Below are 13991 nucleotides of genomic sequence, written 5' to 3'. Positions count from 1 at the left end.
TGCCATTTCCTCCTCCAGGTGGGACACTTACAAATGGCCTTATTGTCTACACAGTGTAACAGTACAATGAGACTTAGGGCTGTTTTCTATATCTCTGCAGAGCGTACCAAGATCTGTAGAGCAAAGGTCCTAAGGCATGCCTTCACAGGTTGCTTTAAAGGAACTTACAATGAATGATTAAGAAAAATTGTATTGTATCAATGCTGACATAATAAATGAACATTATACTTCCTTCAGGAGTTGAAAGCATACTTTTAATACTACAAAGCGTGATGTCATTTGTTGTATAGATAATATGCGTGTTTATTGAACTAGACAGTCTCTTGAGGCAAAACTACACTCAAAATAAAACCTTCTCATCTTTTTTTTTTTTAAACCTTCTCATCTTAATTCTCAGTTTGTCTATGCTTTTCTATATACAAAGGTAACAAACTTTAGTATAATTTACAGAGGTAGCAAACCCCAGTATAATTAGATACAGTTATGAAAAACGGAAGCTGCACCTGTGAAACAATGTATATATCATAAACTGTATCCTGGTGGAGTATTCACAAAAAAGTCTGAATAAAAAACAACCCCTTCTCCAAATCAAGCTTTCCATCTGTCTTAAAGCAAATGTCCATAAGAAGAGAGAGTATATAAGGAAGGATTTGTTAATTTCTATAAGAAAGGTACAAAGTCCTATAAAATTTCAAAATGGGAGCAATCATTTCCAGCTAAAGGACAGTTTTCCATACATGAGTTATGTTTTTGTTGTTTTCTTGTTTTTTATTTTAAAGAATCACCACTCTTTAAAGATTGATGGTACATACAAATTTAAATGGGAAGAAAGGTTTTTACAAGGAGAGATAGTAACATTAACAAAGAAGTCAAAGGAAATAGCTCTGAGCAAACTTGGAAATTCTATTAACTCCAGGGCAGAGGATCCATGTAGGTAGGACAGCAATGACCTAGAGAAGTGTTTTGGATCTGGACTGTGAAAGGAAGGTTGGAATGAGGGGTTATAAGGAGTCTAAACTTTATGAGAAGCCCTCAAAGATTTCTGAACAAGGGAACAACATCATTAGCACACTGCTTTGGGGAGGTTAATCTAGTCAGATTGACCCTTATGGCAGAAAGTGAAGAGGAACTAAAAAGACTCTTGATGAAGGTGAAAGAGGAGAGTGAAAAAGTTGGCTTAAAGCTCAACATTCAGAAAACGAAGATCATGGCATCTGGTCCCATCACTTCATGGGAAATAGATGGGGAAACAGTGGAAACAGTGTCAGACTTTATTTTCTGGGGCTCCAAAATCACTGCAGATGGTGATTGCAGCCATGAAATTAAAAGACGCTTACTCCTTGGAAGGAAAGTTATGACCAACCTAGATAGCACATTCAAAAGCAGAGACATTACTTTGCCAACAAAGGTCTGTCTAGTCAAGGCTATGGTTTTTCCAGTGGTCATGTATGGATGTGAGAGTTGGACTGTGAAGAAGGCTGAGCGCCGAAGAATTGATGCTTTTGAACTGTGGTGTTGAGAAGACTCTTGAGAGTCCCTTGGACTGCAAGCAGATCCAACCAGTCCATTCTGAAGGAGATCAGCCCTGGATGTTCTTTGGAAGGAATGATGCTAAAGCTGAAACTCCAATACTTTGGCCACCTCATGCGAAGAGTTGACTCATTGGAAAAGACTCTGATGCTGGGAGGGATTGGGGGCAGGAGGAGAAGGGGATGACAGAGGATGAGATGGCTGGATGGCATCACCGACTCGATGGACGTGAGTCTGGGTGAACTCCGCGAGTTGGTGATGGACAGGGAGGCCTGGCGTGCCGCGATTCATGGGGTCGCAAAGAGTTGGACACGACTGAGTGACTGAACTGAACTGAACTGAAGGGGAAGGATAGTGTGGAAATGAGAAGAATCACAAGGTTCTTAAGATTGGTAAGAGGTAAAGGAGAGCAAAGTAGGTGAGAAGAATTATATATTATTGAAGACATAACCATCATAAAGCACAGAGGACCCACCAGGTGTTGTGCATTGGCCAAGGGACTTTACACATATGATAGAATTTTGAATCCACATAAAAGTTTTACCATGTGAGTATTACTATTAATACTTTGCAGATGAGGAAACTGAGGTATAGTGAGGTTGCATAACTTGCCTGACATCACACAGTTAGCATGTAATCTGACTGATCCTGAAAGTCGTGTCCCTTCTGCTTTACCACACTTCCTCTTCGTGAGAGGTCAGTCAAGTTTAAGATGACAAGTGTAATGTTTGTATGGCTGTTGAGTCTCTAGACACTGGCTTCTCTGGGTTACTGAGTTTCACAGCTTGGCAGCATGGGGGTGCCTGGAAACTTGCCAGCCATGGGAGAAGCCAATATTGCCTGCACAGAAGGAATTTCCTTCCCAACCAAGATGGCCAGGTAACCAGTATCCACGGAGGGCCAACCTGGCTCTCTCCCCAGAATTGGCAAGGGCTCCACATCATCTGGCCCTTAACATCTCCCTTGGGACTCCACCTTCACGCTGCACACTTACCCCCAACCCAAGAGGCTCTTTTCTCTTCCAGTAAATTTATGAACTGGCTGCTCAGACCATTCTCCCCCTGGGAGGACAGGAATCCAAATCAGGGATTTAAGTAAACAGCTCCATTTCCCTTCACAATTACATTCTCCTGCTCCCCAAAAGGGGCTCAAACTATTAGAGTAAAGAGTGAGGCTGAATGAATATAAAATAGAATGGTCCATGCAAAGTCTCTGTTTGTGGGAGTTATAAGGAAAGGTTCATGAGAAGCCCTTTGTCTGGTGTGTAAAATAAATTCTATTCAATGTTGCTAATTGTGAAGCCTCAACAGCATCCCAACTAATATACTAATTAGTAATAACACTTCAACTTATAATAGACTCTAAGAACTTTTTGGAATGAGAATCTTTTAGAATCAAATTCTTACTCATTCCTTGTAGAAATGCCCCACAACACTAATTACTTTAATCTTTCCCATCTTCTCATTTTGCACCTCTGTTATTTTTGAAGAAAGTATTCTAGCCATAAATCCCAACTAGACCCTAGATAGTGGTCCCCTGGCCATCCATAAGCTTCAGCACTCACCACCTCCCCTCTGCCTGCAGGGCTGTGCACAGGTTGACCTTGCAGCTATAGACTGTGTATAAACACAACTTCCTACATGCACCTAGGGACTTATGTGTTAAAAGCCCTTATTTTACACAGGGTAATCCTAGTGGCAGTAGCCAAAGAGAGACACGGAGATAAATTTATAAGACAGCTTTGCTCCTTTCTCATAACTCATTGAGCCAAACAAGACTGTAAGTTCAGCAACAACAGAGGATGATTTATAATTTCTACTCTGCATGTTATCATGGCAAGATATATAAGTGACTTTCACAGAACAGATTTAAAAGTTTGCATGGCAGTTATCAGCGTATTAACACGGGTAATTTGCTTCAGAATTTAATGTCGTTTAATACATTTAGTACACAGAATTTGGAATCAGTACTGCCTAGGGTTGCCATCTTGGGTCTGATACTTGCTATGTGACCTTGGGTGAGCTACTTAACCTCTCAGTAGCTTCATCTGTAAAATGGGGCTAATATTAACAATGACCTCATTGCATTGTTAGGATTAAACAAGCTAATGCGTGTCAAGTGCTTCAAACAATGCATGGTACATGGTAAACACTCAATAAAAGTGTGCTGGTATCATTTCCCTTCTCATCATATTCCATAATAACTGAAATGGTCACAGTCCCATCAGACCAGGGTCCCAAAATGAATTAAACATTGAATTAATTTTAGTACAAATAAGAAAATAATACCTCTTGAACTAAAACTTTAAAGGATACTGACATTTACTTATTTAATTCATCATAGTTACAGAACTGGTAAAAAATAAATAAAATTCTTCGAGGGCCAAGCACAATTCTGAACATTCTTTGCTCTAGAAACATGTATATCTAGAGTGAACAAAGTCTTTCCAAGAAGAAACAAAGGACAAGCATAGAAGAGCTGTGTGGCTTTTAATAGCCTACTGCTCAGGAGCTCCCTGTGCTTCAGCTCAAAGTCGGGCCCGGCTGGTTGAGAGCTCCAGAGAATGGCCAGGTCCCCTCTGTGTCCTCAGCCTGAGCCTCAGGTCAAAGGTGACTCCATCCTGTGTCTCAGTTTATCTTTTTTAGCAATGTCCTAATACTGAATATGTAAACAGTTCCAAGAAACCCCCGCTGCTGGGAAGTGAAAATTTCATCATTGAAACTGTCGATATCACCAGGCTTCTTTTCTGGGAATTGTTACATTCAACCTCAGGACAGCTTCATATTGTGCTGATTTGGTTCCAGTTATTTTTATCATCCTAAATTAAGCATGCACTGATGCTCAATTTATTATGCTCAATATATTAGTACATACTAATATATGTACTATTAGTTACTAAAGAACGCATTTGTAAAGTCATACCCTCCTTTGGATATATATTACAAGGAAACACACTTGAAGCTTGCCTCCACAATTCCAAGATTTTGGATAACTGAAAGAACATGGATACTTTTGTTTTAAAAAGTTTTCCTACCTGCTGAAATACATGTAGAACTGACTGTTTAAAAAGGCCATGTGTTGTTCCATAGAAGCTAATTTTTTGTCTTATTTTTTAGAGAAAGGCAAATAAATATACAGTGGATTCTTCTAACAATAAATGATGATGATAATAAAAAAAATAGGAAGATACAATGAAAATTTAATCAATAAGTAAAAATTTTAGATAACTAAATAACAAAACATTGCATGTTGTCCTCAAGATTAAAGGAGAATATGGGAAGCATTCTGAAAACTACAAAGTGTTATATTAGAGCAGAATATTATTAATGAAAATAACAGATTCCATTTGAAAATTGTTATTTGTGATATGCTATGTTATATTATGTTTCTGAAAGCACTGATGAAAAATCTACAATCATTATCCCAAGAACCTTAAACGAGAAGCAGTGTAACCAAGGTCATTAGGGGCTCCATCCACAGTGGAGTTACCTGGGACTGAAGAATTTCACTAGAACACCAGGACAGGAATGCAAAGGAGAAACTGACATCTCTGTCTGTCCACTGGTTGGTGTCCCAGCCTAGAGGGCAGGGAATGTAAAAGTGGAAATTGAGAGAACCTCTGTGGGTTAGAAATCAGGGTGGTCAACTGTGCTTTTGAAGAGACAAAAGCAAAGTCGACAATGCAGTTCTTAGCCAACCAGAAGTAGGCTCAATGCGAGGAAGACTGTGCCAAAGAAAAAACAGAGCTGTAGATGAATTTTGGTAAATGATTACAAGACCATAAACAGTCAGATGATGGGGTGGGATGAACCTAGATATGACCCTGCTTTGCTCAGTAAACAGGGTAGTTAAGAAAAAGTGTAAGCTTCTGACTGGGAATAAGAGGTAGGGTATGACTTCCCTAGTGGCTGAGACGGTAAAGCATCTGCCTATAATGTGGGAGACCTGGGTTTGATCCCTGGATTGGGAAGATCCCCTGGAGAAGGAAATGGCAACCCACTCCAGTACTCTTGCCTAGAAAATTCTGTGGACAGAGGAGCCTGGTAGGCTACAGTTCATGGGGTTGCAAAGAGTCGGACACTTCACTTTCACTGCTAAGAAATGATACAGACAGAAAACTGTTAATGCCTGAGCAGGGTTAAAGTCAGTCATGCTGGAGTCAGTGTATCACCTCTGTGCCTATAAATTATCTTTCTGCATCTAGTGCCTCACATGGGCAGAGCAGCTTCTATCGTAAGCCTGTACATTTATCCTGTGGAAATTCAGGAGGAAGGCTTAGGCCTCATGCTGATAGAAGAGAGATTCCTGAACCCCTGATAGGTGGTGGTAAAACAGGATCAAGAGCAGAGCTGAAGAAAGTACTCTTTGGGAGGTGGCTAGAGGCCAGGTGAGTGGTGAACAACTTGCCTGCCAGTGCAGGAGACATAAGAGATCTGGGCTGGATTCCTGGGTGGGGAAGATCCCCTGGAGGAAGGCATGGCAACCCACTCCAGTATTCTTGCCTGGAGAATCCCATGGACAGAGGAGCCTGGCGGGCTACAATCCATAGGCTCACAAAGAGTCAGACACAGCTGAAGCAACGTAGCACGCATGCACAGAGGCTAGGCTGTGCATAAGCACCTGCATATTATGCAGAAGCAAACTGTGTTTGGATGAAAGAAGCTAGAAAAGAAAGAAGAAAGGAAAGAAAACTGACTGCTATTATCTCAAATACTCTAGCTTAAGATAAATGGAAAAAGGTTGCATTTTATTAATAAAATACATACATATAAACTCATTTATAGAGCAGCCCCTTAAAAATCCATCCATCATATGTGGTCCTAAGCCAACAAACCCACTTGGATATTTAAGGAAGATGAAGTATTTTTCAAACTTTATCTTAAGAAATCCAAGACACCGTGGCACCGTCTTAGCAGTCCCTGGTTGTGTGTGGAGGGAAGGAGGGGCCAAGCAAGTGGGGCCATAGCTACTTTAGTATTTCTTAAGTCAGAAAAGTTCTTTTCATTTTTAATTGGAGCATAATTGCTTTACAATGTTTTGCTAGTTTTTGCCATATGACAACATGACTCAGTCATAAGTATACATATGTACCCTCCCTCTTGAATCTTCTTCCTACTCTCCTAGGTTGTCACAGAGCACTGGGTTGAGTTCCCTGTGTTTTAAGAGCAACTTCCCACTGGCTATCTATTTCACACATGGTAATGTATATGTTCCAAAGCTACTATCTCAATTTGTCCAACCCTCTGTGTCCTCTGCTCTCTGTCTCTATTTCTGCCCTTTAGACAGGTTCATCATTACCATTTTCCCTAGATTCCGTATATATTCACTAAGACAGTATTTTTCTCTTTCTGATTCACGTCACTCTGTATAACAGGCTCTAGGTTCATCCACCTCACTGGAACTGACTCTAATTCATCCCTTTTTATGTCCGAGTAATATTCCATTGTACATATGTACCCCAATTTCTTTATCCATTCATTTGTCGATGGGTACCTAGATTGCTTCCATGTCCTAGCTGCTGCAAATAGTAAGTAGTGCTGCAATGAACACTGTGGTACGTGTGTCTTTTTGAATTATGGCTTTCTCTGGGTATATGCCAAGTTGTGGGACTGCTGGGTCATATGGTAGTTTTATTCCTATATTTTTTAAAGAAATCTCCATACTATTCTCCACTGTGGTTTTATCAGTTTACATTTCCACCAACTGTGCAAGACGGTTCCCTTTTTTCCACATCCTCTTCAGCATTTATTGCTTGTACATTTTTTGATGATGTCTGTTCTGACTGGTAGGAGGTGATACCTCATTGTAGTTTTGATTTGCATTTCTCTAATAATGAGCAATGTTGAGCATTGTTTGTGTTTATTGGCCATCTGAATGTCTTCTTTGGAGAAATGTCTGTTTAGGTCTTCTCCCATTTTTGATTGCGTTGTTTTTCTGATATTGAGCTGCATGAGCTGCTTGTAGTAATATATTTTGGAGATTAGTCCTTTGTCAATTGCTTCATTTGCAATTATTTTCACCCATTCTGAGAAAAATGCTCTACTTTTATCTGCTTTATCTAAGAGGGATTCATATAGGATTTTATTTGATAAGAGATCACTGGTCAAGTGGGAAGAGCTCAGGAAAGGCTGAGTGGGAATCCTGGCACTGCCATTTACCAACTCTCTGATGGGAATATTTCCTAACCTCTTTAAACCTTAGTTTCCAGTTTTACAAAATGGATAGAATAATATTTACAGGATTTTTGTGAGAAGTAAATAAGATAAAGCTGTATAGTACATAGCAAGAAGGCTTAGCACATAACAAGCCTTAGCTAAATGTTAGTTCCCTCTCTGAAAGATAGGATATGCATACATACATGCTTAAATATACAAATAGATATATTATATGTGTGTGTATAGATATATATAGAAAGAGACTTCCCAGTTGGCATTAGTGGTAAAGAACCTGCCTGCCAATGCAGGAGATGTAAGAGATGCAGGTTTGATCCCTGGGTTGAGAAGATCCCCTGGAGGAGGGCATGGCAACCAATTCCAGTACTCTTGCCTGGAGAATCCAATGGACAGAGGAGCCTGACAGGCTACAATCCATAGGGTTGCAAAGAGTTGGACACCACTGAAGCAACTTAGCATGCACGTGCTCTCTCACACACACACACATTTGCATAAGCCTCCACAGGCAGTTCTGTAACCTGTAGACATGCAATAGGTATACTGAGAAAGATGCTGGCAGTCAGCAGCCTCACCTTTTTCAGCATTTCCTAACTGTGGCTGCTAGCATAAATGCTCAGCATTGATTCATACTTTCTCTCTGTATTTTCAGCAGTTACCCTCAGTTTTCATCAGCTACACAAAGAGATTTTAAAAGATTTTTAAATACTATTGTTTTGAATAAGCTAAGTCAGTTCACGAGGAAAATTAACCTAGATAGCATTTTAAACAAATGGACTCGGAACTTCCCTGGTGGTCCAGTGGTTAAGAATCTGCCTGTCAATGCAGGGGATACAGGTTTGACCCTTGGTCCAGGAGGATTCCACATGGTGCAGGGTAACTAAACCCATGCATCCAGAGCCCCATCCTCTGCATCAAGAGAAGCCACGGGCAGCACAGAGAAGAGGAGCCTCTGCTCACCGCAGCTAGAGAAAAGCCCATGTGTAGTTAATGAAGACCCACCACAGCCAAAAAAAAAAACCAAATGGACTCATAGACTGAGCTTAAAAGGAACTTTAGAGTGCATCCACGCAACATCCTTATTTAAGAAAAGCACAGAGAGGAGGTAGCCAAATCAAACTGGCACAGTGAGCAGCTAGCACAATTTCCAGAGGGTCATAGCAGTCCTGACAGCTTTCCAGGCTGATTAGTTCATGCTGCCGGTTGGACAGACAATGGACAAGGCAGAGAAAAGCTAAAGGGAAGAGTCACTGGGAACACTATCCCAATTTAATGCCATTAAGATCACAGAAATCTCTAACAACAAATACTAATTGCAAAATATGAAATGAAATGCTAACAGTCAATTTTACCATCCTAATTCCATAATTAATTAGCTTTGTGACATTAGGCAAGTTACTTAACTAAAGTCTACTTCTGGATGCTTAAAATAAGGTGTTAATACCTATCTTAAAGCCTTGTTAGGAAGTATTCTAGAGGATTCTTGTCTAACCTCAGTCTAATGAGAAAAATATCAGACAAACTCAAACTGAGAGACATTCTACAAAATAATTAACCAATTCTCTTCAAAAAGGCCAAGGTCATGAAAGACTGAGGAAGTGCCATTGACTGGGGGAGGCATGACAACTAAATGCAGTATGGGATCCCGGATTTGATCCTAAGCCAGGAGACTAGTGGAAAAATCGGTGAAATTTGAAATTGTCCCATGTTAATTTCTTGGCTTTAGTAAGTATATTATGCAAGATGAAGCTGCTTGGTGACGCATATACAGGAATGCTCTGTACTCATTTTGCGACTCTTTATCCCAAATGATTTTTTTTAATGCTTTTTAAAAAAGAGCGATTTTAAAAAAAGACTTGTTGTAAGAACTAAACACAAGATCTAAAATCTAATACATTGCCTATTTTTTGGCAGGCATGATTCCTTCATTGAATAACCATAGGTCACATTTAGTGACCATAAACAGTAGAAACAGTATGTTAATACTGGGCCAAATCCAGGATGGGACAGCTAATAAGAAGTGTGTTGTTCAACAGTGATAAAATGTGGACATTTTATACTTCACCTGAATGATCACAAATATTCTTGCAAAAGTCTACTAACCATCAATATTTCACTCTTTGCACAATACAATCATAAGTTAGTGCTTAAGTAAGTGTGGATTCTTGGTTTGGTCAAAGATGACAGGCTTAAATTTACCTAATGCCATCAGTGTTTAAACATAAAATGTCAGATCTTCATTCCTCTGACTCTGTGACTACTCTCATCTTGTCAGACTTCACTGGTTTCCTGTCAGGTAACACCTGGCAAAATAAACCGCTTTCATATAAATTGTAGACATTCATAATGAGTAAGGCTTGATACACTATTATTTCTGTTTTCTCTCTAGCTTTCATTTTAAACTTGATTCTACATTTAGCCTTGAAGGGCAAAAGCCTCCTCTTGAGATAACTGAAGGTCCCCAATGCCATGGTTATTAACCAAGATTTTGCTTTCATAGGAAATCATTAAAACAACCTATGAATCTCAATACTCTGGCAAAGTACTGCCACGGTTCATCCACTTTTGCTTCTCACCTCAGGAAGTGACTGTACAGCCAAAACTAATAAGAAGCAAATTGCTATTTCTTACTTGTTGATAGAATCATTCATGTGATAAATACACATTTCTTTTCATTATATTATAGCCCTGCAAAATAATTTTTGTTTTCTACAAAGGTTATGAGATATCATAAAAGTGTCTAATGCATCTGGTTTAAGAATCCAATTCTTCCTTCACATATTTCTGCATCTGTTCACAAAATCTCTTTGACTTCAAAGGAAGCTTTTCAAGTGAAAAAGAAGATACATACGGGAAAAATGGCCATAAATTTTTCATTTTCTAAAGCCATTTTAATAACTTTTCTAAGGCCATTTTAAATAACAGCACTGTGGGACAAGTACTGTCCCACAAACTCTCCCTCAGAGATCTACAATAGCACAGATGATATGATGGCTATGCATTCATCTGAAGATTTATGTTTTAAGACTTGTTTCTGGGTCTGAGAGTGGTATCTCTTCAATTTAGAACATGTGAAAACTACAGAAAGCTTAAAGAAGAACACTTAAATCACTTTTAATCCATTACTTAGGAAGACCAAAGAGAAAGCAAAAAAAGTTAAGAACAGTTGTTTCCTTCTAGTCCTTTTTCCTGTACATAGATACTTACATAAATATTTATTTGCAAATATAATATTATGACACTGTGAATGTAATTTTGTACCTTTTCTCAATTGGTCTTTCAAAAGACTGCACTAGTCCTTCAAACCATCATTTTTAATGACTGAAAATTACAGGAGGCAGTGGAGGACTAAATTAGGAATTTGGAATTAGCAAATACAGACTACTATATATAAAACACATAAACAACACGGTCCTACTGTATAGCACAGGGAACTACATCCCATATGCAGCAATAAGCCATAATGGAAAAGAATCTGAAAAAGAATTTTAAAATTTACATGTAGAATTATGCTTTAAGAAGTGCTCTTTCGTATATTTAATTTGTATTCTACCAAAAGCTAAATTAAAGGTTTGAGAACACTATTTTGGAGAATCTACATCTTGAAACAATCTAGATTAACAGTTGATTAAGATAACTGTATTCATAAATGCCACTGAAACAATAGTAGAGATTTCAAATTCTATTCTTTAGCGTTTATAATGATTTAATGCCCTAAACTTCCTGGGACAAGCATTAGCAGACTGTAGTTTGATTCCCTTTTCTCTTTGATTCTGTTTCTCATGACATTCACAACTCTTGAGTTTGTTATGAGAGGGAATTTGAGTCTAAGATTTAGTAACTTTGGATTCACAGGTTTTATTATGCTATTACCTAGAAATATAGTATATAACTATAGTAATCAACCAAATCTCCCCGCCCACTCAGCTTGTGGGATCTTAGTTCTCCCACCAGGGATTGAACCCACACCCTCAGCAGTGAAACCTCAGAGTCCTAACCACTGGACCGCCAAGAATTCCCAGAAATCAACCAATTCTGGTACTACAGAATCAAATCTCCAAACTTCAAAGAGAGGGATATTTGCTGTATTTATCTAAGTAGCAATCAATTCTTACTTAACTATGCCACCTGAAATTTAAAACAACATTTAAATAACTGTTTTGATAAATAACTTTCCAGTGTAATATCCTCTGTTCTTAGAAGAATCTGGTTAGGCCAATATCTATGAAGAACACTTAAGCACAGAAAGTTAAGTAATTATGGGATGATTAGAAAACCAAGTTGAATTTATATCTGGGTTTTGATAATTAATATCACTGCTTTGCTTTGGCTTCGTTATCGTGGAGCCACTCATTTTTCAAAGCGTGAAGTAACACTGTCATCAGTCTAACCCTTCTTCCACCCATTTTGCTGAAGAAAGGAAGTCCAGAGAGAGAAAATGATTTGTCATGTCACACTTCCTTAGTGGCTCAGATGGTAAAGAATCCGCCTGCAATGCGGGAGCCTTGGGTTCAGTTCCTAGGTTGTGAAGATACCCTGGAGGAGGGCATGGCAACCCACTCCAATATTCTTGCCTAGAGAATTCCATGGACAGAGGAGCCTGGTAACAGCAGTGCTACCAGACAGGACCACACCTTTGGAAAGCTTGCTTAAATTCCTTCATAGAACCTTCTACATACAGGTCTGCTTCCGGACAATGGGGAGAAATAGAGTGGAAGGTACACTGACATTGTTCAAGTATCGCACTGCCAGAGAGAGGATGCCATGAGGGTGCACCTCCTTAAACATTCTAATTACTAATGAGGTGTCTTCTCCAATTTCTCCGCCAGGTCCCTTGGCTTACTGTTAGGGAAAGGAAAGTAAACATCAGGACGAGGGCAGTGCCAGATGGACTCGCTCTCTGGTGTCTGACAACTTCACACAGGGAAGAGCTTCCCGGGTTGCCCGGCAACAGTGGAGCTACGGCGCCCAGAGACTAAGGTACTAAGGCCAAGTGGGCAAGCGGCGGCGCGCACCTCCCACCAGGGGCGCGTTACGTCACGCGTATCCTTGCAACGTCCTCACGCTCCGAGTAGGAAGGCACTCTTAGGTGAATCAACCTTAGGAACGGAAGAGCTCGGTACTCTCCAGAGAAAACGGGGAGGGTGAAGCAAAAGGAGGGAGGAAAGGGGCGAGAAGGACCTAGCGAGATGGGAAACCGGCGGAAGAAGGGCGAGCATTGGTTACCTGGGGAACGGGAGCAGCGTCGGGTCCTTGATGAAGTGCCCGGATGAAGTTCCAGCACTCACGCGCTTTCCGCATTGAGTGCAGCGCCATCTTGAAAAGGGCGGAGCCGTCTTGTCTTGAGTGACATCTGGTCAGAGGAAATCCCAGATTCTCAGCGCGTTTGCTTGCTGCGCATGCGCCCTTGCTCTCGGGGCGGTCCTCTGAGCTGGAGTGTGGTGGGAGTCCGGCATTCGCAGAGCAGCTGTGGATTAGGATCCGGATGTGTCTTGACTTTAGTTTATGCCATGGAGACCTAGTATTTGCGCAGGTTTCTTGAAGGACGGGATATTAGTAACAGTTTTAAACTGGAAGAAAGTCAAAAAGCCTTTCGGATCCTAACCGTCCTGAGGCAAGCATTTAAGAAGTTTCTCTTGCAGTGGGACCTCCCTAATCCTCTTAGAGGGCAGCAGGTGGTTTTTTGAGAGCTATGTGGCCTCGTTAATGCAGGTGATCTGCAAACGTTTGCTGAACCCGGCCGTCTGCTAGGTATTGAAAGTGCAAAGACACATCTTGCCTTCAAGTAGTGTATGGGGTAGCAGATAAATGATGCACTGTTTTAGGTGTTAAAGAAGTAAATGCCAACATTGGGAAAGTGGGATGGTAAAGACTGTGGTGCTTCAGCCTCCCCTAAAGAAGACTTCAGAAGGAAGGAGATACTTGATAGAAGAAAGGGTTTTGAGTTTTAGCTTAAATTATGAGAAGAGTTAACAGGGTACTCCTACCTCTGTTAATGTACCCAAAAATCTGTCAGTAAAAATATTGGGAAAGATTCGTTAGAATTCATTTATGTGTTTTATTGTATTTATTCATTAGGGAGAGGTAGGAGATAAATGCAGGACATAAAAAGATACCGATACACTTAATGGAACTGAAATTAACAAAGACAAAACTATTCAACTAAAACCCTTCAATAAAAATTTCGTAAGAGAGGTACAGAGTACTGGTGAAGTTCAAGCATAATTGATGTAATTCAGAAGTAAGCAGAGAAGGAATCATAGGAATGAGGGCAAAAAGAACAAACAAAAA

At 40.0% G+C, this 13991-nt stretch overlaps 1 protein-coding gene across 4 annotated transcripts in view; it reads right to left on the bottom strand.

The window, feature by feature from the left end:
• WARS2 (tryptophanyl tRNA synthetase 2, mitochondrial) overlaps positions 1–13067 on the bottom strand; it is a 108518-nt gene extending 95451 nt beyond the window's left edge. For all 4 annotated transcript variants that reach the window (XR_011463618.1, XM_070367408.1, XM_070367407.1 and 1 more), the window contains exon 1: positions 12927–13067. Coding sequence is in view for 3 of the 4 variants with exons in the window: in XM_070367408.1 (XP_070223509.1) it covers positions 12927–13016 (90 nt within the window). In the remaining variant the exon portion in view is untranslated. The remainder of the gene's footprint in view (positions 1–12926) is intronic.
• Positions 13068–13991: the final 924 nt, after the last annotated feature.

This window comes from Bos mutus, chromosome 3 (genome assembly GCF_027580195.1).
Source record: "Bos mutus isolate GX-2022 chromosome 3, NWIPB_WYAK_1.1, whole genome shotgun sequence".
In the NCBI taxonomy this organism is placed as follows: Eukaryota; Metazoa; Chordata; class Mammalia; order Artiodactyla; family Bovidae; genus Bos; species Bos mutus.
The sequence above is the reverse complement of the archived record's forward strand: the minus strand, read 5'-3'. Positions and strand labels throughout refer to the sequence as shown.